The 10,375-nt window shown below is 47.1% G+C and overlaps 1 protein-coding gene across 1 annotated transcript in view; it reads left to right on the top strand.

The window, feature by feature from the left end:
• The window catches only part of Itgb3 (integrin subunit beta 3), a 53,895-nt gene that overhangs the window by 28,500 nt on the left and 15,020 nt on the right, over positions 1 to 10,375 (top strand). The window contains exons 7-10 of the mRNA XM_047547287.1: positions 253 to 348; positions 766 to 855; positions 1,972 to 2,106; positions 3,229 to 3,658. Coding sequence (XP_047403243.1) covers positions 253 to 348; positions 766 to 855; positions 1,972 to 2,106; positions 3,229 to 3,658 — 751 coding nt within the window. The remainder of the gene's footprint in view (positions 1 to 252; positions 349 to 765; positions 856 to 1,971; positions 2,107 to 3,228; positions 3,659 to 10,375) is intronic.

The raw sequence follows: 10,375 nt of genomic DNA, 5'->3' as shown, positions 1-10,375 counted from the left end.
CCCAAAGGCCCTACCTCTAAACACTATGTTTGGATTACGTTTCCACCTTCTTAATACCTCACCATGGGAATCAAATTTCAACACATGAAACCTTGAGGGACATACTCAGACCATATCCAAACAGTAGCATCTCACTTTGCCTGTAGGGTGAAAAAGTTTTGTTCACAGCCTGAGTTAGCCAAGTTCAAAGGCTCAGAGTCTATTAAGTATGTGAGACTTCTTCATTGACCTCCATGTCCTCCCCCTTTTCAGGATTATCCCTCTCTGGGACTGATGACTGAGAAACTATCTGAGAAAAATATCAATTTGATTTTTGCAGTGACTGAAAATGTAGTCAATCTCTACCAGGTAACTGTGCCTTTGGGGTTCCCTGGACTGGACCCTGTGATAGCTAGACCTGTCACCAGTTGCTAGCCCAGGGTACTATTGACTAGGGACCCAGTAAGGAAAGATCTTTCTTCAACCCATTCCTCAGGAGCTTAAGATTCCTCTCTGTGGCCTTTCCCCTCCAACCTGCAACCTACTAGTGTGTGTCAATGTCTGTCCTGATGGAGGGAGGCGATTCAGTGGGGGAGGGGTATGAAGGTTTCCTATAATTTTGCTCAGGCCTTGAAAATTGCTACATATATTCCTGGAAGTGACAAGTGAAATATCCTATACTTTCCTTCAATCTTCATTTCAAGAATCAGTCTGATTTTGGGGGGTGGCTTTGGGAGATCCTACTTTCCTTCAGTAAGCTCTGGATATCTTTACCTTCCTTTCTAGAACTACAGTGAGCTCATCCCAGGGACCACAGTGGGGGTTCTGTCCACTGATTCCAGCAATGTCCTCCAGCTCATTGTTGATGCTTACGGGGTAAGTGTCTTGTGCTGGGAATGACCTGCCACTTGGCCACTTGGCTTGGTTTACTGTGCAGCAGGACTCAGATTTGGGAGTCCTGGCTGCCAGTCCACCATGTGGCCTTATTGCTTTCCTCTGGTGCTCTCAGAGGTCAGGTGACGGCAGACCCTGGGAGGGATGCAGCCTCTGAGCAGGAAATGGCCCAGAAAGGAATGCCAGGTGGGGAGAAGGACAACGAGAGGAGAGTTCAGAGAAGGTGGAAGGAGATAGCGATGGGGATTAGAGGGAGAAGGAGCAAGTGGGGGTCTGAGTGAGGGAAAACTGAGCCCCAACAACAGAGAAAAGAGGGATATGAGTCATGGGGAAAGGGAGAGCGATTAAAAATTAGATAGAGCCCTGCATGGTGGTGCACACCTGTAATCCAGCGACTGGGGAGGCTGAGGGGGTTTGTGAGTTCAAAGCCAGCCTCAGCAACAGTGAGGGGCGAAGCAACTCAGTGAGGTCCTGTCTCTAAATAAAATACAAATTATGGCTGGGGATGTGACTTAGTGGCACAGTGCCCCTGTGTTCAATCCCTGGTACCCTGCCCCCCCAAAAAAATAATTAGATAGAGACTGGGCACAGTGGCATCTGCCTGTAATTCCAGATACTTGGGTGGCCAAGGCAGTTTGAGGTCAGCCTGGATAACTTAGGGAGACCCCGTCTCAATTAAAACGAAAAAGGACTGGGGGTATAACTTAGTGGAAGAGTGCTTGCCTTGCATGTGCAGGGCCCAGGGTTCAATCCCCAGTACTGGGGGAAAAAATTAGGTAGAAAAGTGCCACAAATGAAGGTCACCCATTTTGACACTTCTCTATTGCATGCCTTTGAGGCCTGAGGGAGGGTGTAGCTGGTTCAGATTTTACCAAGACTCATCTGGACACAGGGGGGACAGAAAGAGAGAGGGGATTACTGGGCAGGAAAGAGAGCAGGAAACAGGCTCCCAGGGTGCTCCAGTAGCTGTCACATCAACCTCAGCATCTGACTGCCAGGGTTAAGTTCAAGGCCACCTGGTAGATTTTGCTTGGGATGGAATCAGCTCTTGCCCATTTCCTTTCAGCTCATTTCCTTATCTTTTTTTTTTCTGCTCAGAAAATACGCTCTAAAGTAGAGCTGGAAGTGCGAGACCTCCCTGAGGAATTGTCTCTGTCCTTCAATGCCACCTGCCTCAATAATGAGGTCATCCCAGGCCTCAAGTCTTGTGTGGGACTCAAGATTGGAGATACGGTGAGGTGGGCTAGGCAAGGGCTGAAGATGCAGCTCTGACCCTGGCCTGTGCCTGGGAGTGTCTGTGGGCACCCGAGTCCCTTCCCTTCTGGTACCTCCTTCCTGAAGGTTGTTACAAATCAGATGTGCTGGAGCTGCCAACCTTTTCCTGTCACCTAAGCTGTCTTTATCTGCTAAGTGAACCTCACTGCCATGGTTTCCAAGAACTTCCATTTTGGTTACCTCTGTCTGTATAGGCACATTTGATTGAAAATCAGAATATTTCTTATCTTCAGCCCCTAACCAGCTTCCAGCTTCCTCCAAGGCAACGCTTTTCTTTTCTCTACAATGCAGAATGGTGATGTCATCTATAAATTTTTATTGAGCACTAACTATGTGCCAGGCATTGTTCTAGCTGCTGAAGGTTTAATAGCAAATGGAACAGGAAGAATTCTGTCCTCATGGAATATAAGGATGCAGATGTTCTTTCTGCCTCTCCATATTTTTCCTTATTGGTTGGTTCTCCTCTGCTTCTGCCCCAGGGGCTATGGGTTGGTGGAGGGGAGGGAGGAAGAGAAGGAAATAGATCTTTTGAGCTATCCATCTTTCTATAGAGCTATCTATTGATCTTTCTATCACTCTGTTTTCTAGGCACATGTGCACACACCCCATGTAAGAAATTTTGACCTGTGATGAAATGTTATGTGGAAATTGAACAGTAGATCCTCAGCTTATATTTGACAACCCTGTGACACTGTGTGCTGCCAAATTGTGCTTCGTGTGCCTTGCTGATATTATGTAATCAATCTGGCTAGTTTAGCTGGTCAGGGCAGAGTGGTCACAAGATCACTGGTTCTGTTCTTGAGCTGGTTTATTTCACGTGTGTGGAAACAGGCTTCTCTTTCTTGACTGAAAACATGTCTCTGTGTTCAGCCAGATATGTCACAATGGCAAACTACCCTATGTTCTTGTTTTTGCTTTGTAGAGTTTGGTAGTGGGAAGGCTGAGGAACTCCAGACCACAGGAGGATTAGACACCCAATCTGGGTACTCCTTGTCAGGGCAGGGAATAGCTGCTTCTCTTCGGGGGCCTGAGTGTTAACTGGGACACTTACATCTGAATCCCATCTGGCTTTCCATCCAGGTGAGCTTCAGCATTGAGGCCAAGGTGCGCGGCTGCCCCCAGGAAAAGGAGAAGTCCTTTACCATAAAGCCTGTGGGCTTCAAGGACAGCCTCACTGTCCAGGTCACCTTCGACTGCGACTGCACCTGCCAGGCCCACGCCGAGCCTTACAGCCGCCGCTGCAACGATGGCAATGGGACCTTCGAGTGTGGGGTGTGCCGCTGTGGGCCCGGTTGGCTCGGGTCCCACTGCGAGTGCTCAGAAGAGGACTACCGCCCGTCTCAGCAGGATGAGTGCAGCCCCAAGGAGGGCCAGCCCGTCTGCAGCCAGAGGGGCGAGTGCCTCTGTGGCCAGTGCGTCTGCCACAGCAGTGACTTTGGCAAGATCACCGGCAAATACTGCGAATGCGACGATTTCTCCTGTGTCCGCTACAAGGGGGAGATGTGCTCAGGTGAGTGGAAGGCAGGCCCCGCAACGGCTCCACTTAGCCGCGTGGCTAACCGTGCGCATGCGCCGGTAGCTCTAGAAACAGGCGGGGCGGGCAGAGCTGCCCAGACCGTGTTCCACGGCCAGGGCTGGAGAGCAGAGGGGGAAGGTGGCGGATTGATCTTTTCCCTTGCTTGTAGGATACGAGAAAGCTAAAACCAGCCTCTGCCCCTGGGGGCGTCTTTCCTTCCTGGAATAGGGTAGGAAAGAGCGCGGAAACTTCAAGGAAAAGATACATGGATAGATAGATATACATGATATAGATAGATATAGATATAGATAGATTCTTTCCTTTCCTCTGCCCACTCTGGCAGTGTTTAAGTTCCTGATCTTTTTGAGTGTAGGGACTAACACCTTTTCTGCTAAAAAAAAAAAAAAAAAAAATCACGAGTGATGATGATTAAATATTTAGAATAGACAGAAAATACGTATCAGAACATATAGATAGTAAAGTTAGTAATAATTTTACATGAATTTATGTTTCAAGAGACTTGGAAAATTGTATATGCAAGACTTTGGAGCATATTTAATGAACTAATATGCTTAGGACAATGTCTGGAGGATGGTGCGCTTAAGTGTTAGACCTATTTTGGTACCTTTGTTGCAATTGGCACGGTTGCTTTTGTTTTCTTTTTTGTTTTTAAACTATTACTTTCGAGATGCCAGATCTACCTTATTCAGTCTGGTAACCACTGGCTACACGAGTCTGTTTAAATTAATTGAGACTGAACATATATTTAACTCTTTTGTCAGTAACCTTGAGTGGCTAGTGGTGAGTGTGTTTGCACAGATATAAAACAATTCAACAGGGCAGAAAGTTCTACTGGATAGGGTCACCATAGAGAGTTCCTGGCTACAAATTGGGTGTTTCATTTTGAGTCCTTCTACCTGCTGAATGATGAACTGTCCTCACTACAAAATTCATTAAAATCTTGAAGCCTACCAATAATCTCAAACTGGTTTCTCCTTGCCCTAAAGACCACTTCTGGGGTACTTGTCCAGCTAGAAGTTAAGCTAATACTTTATCTGTAGATATGCTGGCAACAATTTCAGAGGGCAAATGAGCAATCTGGGTTTTTTCTTGGGCTTTGGAGATGGATTTTTGCTGGGTCATAATTATCTTAGTTTAATCATTTTTGCAACGGACAAACTGCAGACGTTTGCAAGTTGGTTGGAACTGGTTTATGGTTATGTTTTTATGGTCAGTTGAACACAGAGGTTATAGTTGCTTCCTATGATGATCCATGACCCAGACTAGCTTCATCTGCGTTGGAGTTTAACCAGCTGAACTAATTGACACAAATGTTCACTTTAACATTAACCTTGGCCCTTAAAAAAGCCTGATTAGAAAGATAAATCCATGTCATTCTACAGCATGCCCTGGAAACATAAAAGCCACTCCTTTTCATATTTATTTATTTATTTATTTGTTTATTACTTCTTTTTAGTTACATATCACATTAGGCTTCATTTTGGCATGATTATAAAAGCATGGATTACAATTTGCCCTCATTCGGTCCCCTTTTCACTGTTCTTCCCTTTCCCATTCCTTTCCCTCTCTGTACTGATCTTTCTGCTATTTAATTAGAGTTTTTTTTTTTTTTTAATTAGTGCCTTGTGGAGATACAATGATGAGATTCACTGAGGTGTATGTATGTATGTACACAGGAAAGTTAGGGCAGAATCATTCCCCTGTTCTTTGCTTATCCCATCCCTTCTCTCTCCACCTTGATCTCCTTTCTGTACTCCACTGATCTTTCTTCTATTTTGTTGAAACCCTTCCCTTTTCTTTTTCTTCCCTGACACTGCCCCCCCCCCCTTATTTTGAACTAGCTTCCATTTAATCATAGAAAACGTTCGACCTTTGACTTCCTGGGTCTGGCTTATTTCACTTAGCACGGTGTTCTTCAGGTCTGTCCGTTTACTGGCAAATGCTATAATTTCATTCTTCTTTATGACTGAGTAATACTCCATTGTGCATATATACCACATCTTAAAAAAGTCTTTAATCTGTTGACGGGTGCCTAGGTTGGTTCCATAGCTTGGCTATTGTGAATTGTGCTGCTATAAACATTGATGTGACTGCATCTGTATTGTATGCTGATTTTGGATCTTTTGGATATATTACAAGGAGTGGGATAGCTGGGTCATATGGTGGCTCCATTCCTAGTTTTTTGAGGAATCTCCATACTGCTTTCCATAGTGGTTGCACCAATTTGCAGTCCCACCAACAACGTATGAGTGTACCTTTTCCCCCGCATCCTTGCTAACACATTATTATTTGTATTTTGATAATTGCCATTCTAACTGGACTTGAAACCCTGTTTCCCCTACTTATGGCAAAAAAATCTGAGAGAGGGGTTGGAGGAAAATGATACCAATATTAGAGAGATTGGTGGGGGAGAGAGAGAGATCAGGTGCTCAAAAATGAAAACACATAACGACAATTTGAATTAGGGGATGAGGCAGGAATTTCAGCTCATTTTAATAGTTAATAGTACTTACATCATATTGAAAGTACCAAAGGAAATGGGCAAGATTGGAGTGGGAGATCCAAGGAGAGAAGGTTAGAACTGAGAGCCAGGGCGGTTGCTGCGGGAGAGGCCTGCAGGTGGCCTGCTAGGGGCACCCCTGCTTCTCTTCTGGGGCTTGGTCTGTTGTGAGGCGCTGCGGGAGGGATCGCAGCCAGAGTGTGTTTCCTTTGGCTGATGGCCCTACTGAAGCCAGAAAAGAAAGCTGCCCGGGTCAGAAGCCCTGGTTCCTGCCTATGTGGGTGCAAGAACAGCTCATCCTCGGTGCACTCCAGGCCAATCCATGAGGGAACCCAGGTGTCCTCAGCAGCCTCCCTCTACCACTTCTTGCCAGGGCGTCAGGTGCTGGCCAGCCTCACATCTGGACCCTGCAGTGCTGTCATCACATCCTCAGTGACAGGACTCGGGGTGCACGTTCATCCTGCACCTGCTCCGTGCCAGCATTTGGTCCATAGGGGTGAATCAGGGGTCAGATGCACAATTCCTGCCTCTCAGAGCTAGAGCCCAGCTTGTCATTGCCCCTTATCAGAGCTCTTGGCCCTGTGGCCTGTTCTTTGCTGCAATCAGGGGCTCACGAGGCAGGACTGATGTGACTTGGCCATTTTCCTAGCCCCTGGGCACTGATCATGGCTGCTGGTTTCCGGGCCTACTCCCTCCCTACTGTAGGAGTGGTCTGCAGTGTTGCCCACCATCAGCACCCCTGCCTTACCCACTGGGGAGAGCAGCCTTTCCCTCAAGGTGTTTTTTTTTGGGGGGAGGGGGGTCACACACCAGGCAAGTGCCCACTGAGTCACATCCCCAGACCTCAAGGTTCTTTTCCACTCGCTGCCTCTATCAGGCACCCTGTGTGAACAGGTTCTGTGCTGTGGAGCAGGATGGAGGTGTTAATAAGAGCTTTGTGCTTCATTCACTTACCTAAGCATAATTCACAGCATGAGGCAGAATCTGGCAGATCTGTCACTGGTCCTGGGGGCGTCTTATAGGAATCTGCCCCTATAGGACTCCACCCTGGGGAGACTCGCTGCGGATAGGGGAGGCCTGGGCAGTTTCACGGAGGAGGTGGGCCGTGTGATAAGTCTCAAAGGAAGGCTGGGTCATAAAGGAGTGGAACAGTGAGTCAGCCGGAAGCCCAGCCACGCAGGGAGGGTGATCGCAGTCCCTCTGACCTGCTCCCCAGCGCTCTTCCTTCTTCCCTGCCTCCCTCTCTTCCACTCATTTCTGGTCTGTCTCCCTCCTCTGACTTTCCTGTGAACCCAGGATAGCCTCCCTTTTGGAGGGGTGCCAATCCTGTGACATTACCACACTGTGGTTGCCTTTTAAGGGCTGACTCTACCAGGGCTTGGGGGTCAGCCTGCTGGCTCTGACTGCCCACTTCCACTCCCAGGCTGGCCCTGCAGATCATCTTGTCAAAGATCACTTTGTTTTGCCTCACAAAGGAAACACTGTGGGACAAGGGTTTCTGAGGAAGCCGAGGCCTCTGAGTGCCGCCAAACCACCGTAGTGTCGGTCTTTTCCCAACCAGGAGCTGTGGCCAAAAGCAAGGCCTAGTGGACACCCTGGGGCCCCACTCTGGTGGCGGGGACACCCATCCCCCAGCTGCTGTGAGGGTTGACTGGTAATAGCTCACAGCTGTCCTTTCTCTGCACCTTGCCCTGGGCCGACAGGAACTGCCTCTCCCTCAGGCACGGGGCAAGGCCAGTCCCTTTGCCTCAAGGTGGTCCTGGCTCTATCGTGCCATTCATGCTCCAGAGCCCGTAGTGGACCCAGGCTGAAAGCAGTCTCTGTCTGAGACCATATTCCTGCTGGCTTTGGCTCTTGCCCTAGACTACTTCCCTTCCTCCTTTCCACTTCCCCAGTGAGTCGCTTGAACAGGAATCCTCACCCCACGCTGTCCTTCTAGGGAACCCAACCTCAAGACTCAGTGGCTGTCTGCCTTCCCCACCCTCTGCCAGCCCAGACCTCCAGATACACACGGCAGCTGGCCTCGTGTTCCCTATCCTTCCTGGGAAACAGACCTTTCTTTCCAAGGCAGCAAAGACTGAGTCATATTTTATTTATTTGTGCCTTTATTTATTTTTGGTATGTTTGAGTCTTGAATGCCAGTGTGGTTACTAGAGGGTGGTTCTGGGGTCATGGGCAAAGGGACCCACAGGGGCCAAGGGACACTGGTTGCACCCGGTGGGGTCATTGGAGGCATAGGTGCCAGTTAGCTCAGGCTCAGTACCATCCCTCCTCCACCTCCTTGGGGCCACCTGCTCACACAGTGATGTGGCTTCCAGAGCAATTCAGGTTACTTCCCCTTTGCCCCTGCCTTTCTTCTGATTAACAATCCGATTTTTATTATGCTTCTTCCTGATTTAGAATTCTGGAGAATGAGTCACCTTCTGTGGGGTTTAGGAGCCAACTTTTAAAGCCTTGTAAAATGAATATCAGGGGGATGCAGTTAATGAATTTGAATGATTGCCGTTAAGCAGTCTGAACCCTGACCCCAGGCTCCCTTCCATTCCTGCACTCGGTAGTGAGGTGAACAGATCTCCCCACCAGGGCTGAGAGCTCTTTGCAATGCTATAATAATATAACACAGGGCATATCTTGGTTGATATGTATGGGTTTTCCAGAAATTTGACTAGGCTGTAAGCTCCATGGTAGAAGGGACTTTGCCTTATTCACTGCTGAGTCTCCAGTGCCCACCATGTGGTAACTATTTGTTGAATGAATGAATGAATGGATAAGTGAACATTGATTGTGTGCCTACTCTGTAGCAGATTTCATGATAATCAGTTACTGGAAAAATTAATGTGGCCTGTTCTCTCCCATCAAGGAGCTCACAATTTAGAAAGAGAAACAGGAAAGCAAATGGGCATAAAATAAGGACAGAAATGGGGGTGGATACACTGGAAGAACCCAGGAGCAGACAGTTGATTCTGTCTGAGGAGGTCAGAAAAAAGTTGCTGAGTGAATAAACATTTGAGTTGGGCCTTTGAGGTTGAGTAGGAGTTTGGTAGTGGTCACAGGCTGAAAGGACAGTCTAGGAAGAGGGAACAGCCTGAACAGGAACGCAAGGAAATAAGGATAGTGGAGAAAATGAATATCTCTGTGTGTTAGCTGACATGTGGAAAGATCAGGTGGGTGATGAAGTATGTGGAGCTCACTGTAAAAGTCTCATGTGTTTGCTGAAGACGCTGGACTTAATCCTTTAGGCAGTATGGAGCCTTTGCAGGTCCAAGGATGCTAAACATTCTACAAGGTACAGGATGCCCCTCAAAACAATGAGCTGTCAAAAAGCACCAAGTGTTAGAAACCATGCTTTAAAAAAGGAGAACCATGGATACAGAGGAAGGGTGGATTGAATTGAGGATGACCTGGAGAAGGAGAGATAATTAGAATTGTCTAGTGATGGGACCAGGCTAGGGACCAGGGATGGAAACATCCTCAATGAGGCCCACAAACACAGCAGTGAGACACTTCCTTCTTGTGCCATCCACTCAAATAGTTCAGTAAATCTGAATTCCTAAAATGTTCTCTTCTAGTAGTTTTTCACTGGTACCAAGCCCAGTTACTGGACTTTTCTGCTCTTCTCAATTGGTGAAATTTAGCCAGTTGAACTCCATCTTTTACTTTTACTTACTCCATTTTCTCTATATGTTATGGCAGTCTTCTGGAAAAACCATATGAGTATAAATAGGGAAAAGCATTATTTATAATACTGCATAAAGGCTAAGCACTTGGGATCTAAAGTCAGAGTAATGGACAGATGTTTGGCTAAGTGCCACCTATGATCTATGAGCCCTGCTCCTGCTACTTACAAGTTGTGTGGCCTTGGATAGGTTACTTAACTTCTTTGATACTACAGGGTTATAAGAAATGAATAGGATAACATATTGAAGAACTTGACACTTATTAAATGCTCAACAAATGTTCTTGGGTATTATTACCCTTGTAGTGGTTTTTGTTCCACTGCAAAGATTTGCTTCCTTGGTTGCTTTGGAACACAGATGTAGTTCTTTTGTCTAAATGCTTTCTAAGACCTTCCTACTGTGCTGCCAAGGCACCCTATTCTGTACTGAGAAGAGAACCAGCACAAGAAAGACAAGTTGTATGGGTGATGTTGGAGACAGTTGAACTGTGTTTGCAACTCAAAAACAATTGAT

This window comes from Sciurus carolinensis, chromosome 3, assembly GCF_902686445.1.
Source record: "Sciurus carolinensis chromosome 3, mSciCar1.2, whole genome shotgun sequence".
Taxonomy (NCBI): Eukaryota; Metazoa; Chordata; class Mammalia; order Rodentia; family Sciuridae; genus Sciurus; species Sciurus carolinensis.
This window is presented reverse-complemented; position numbering and strand designations above follow the sequence as displayed.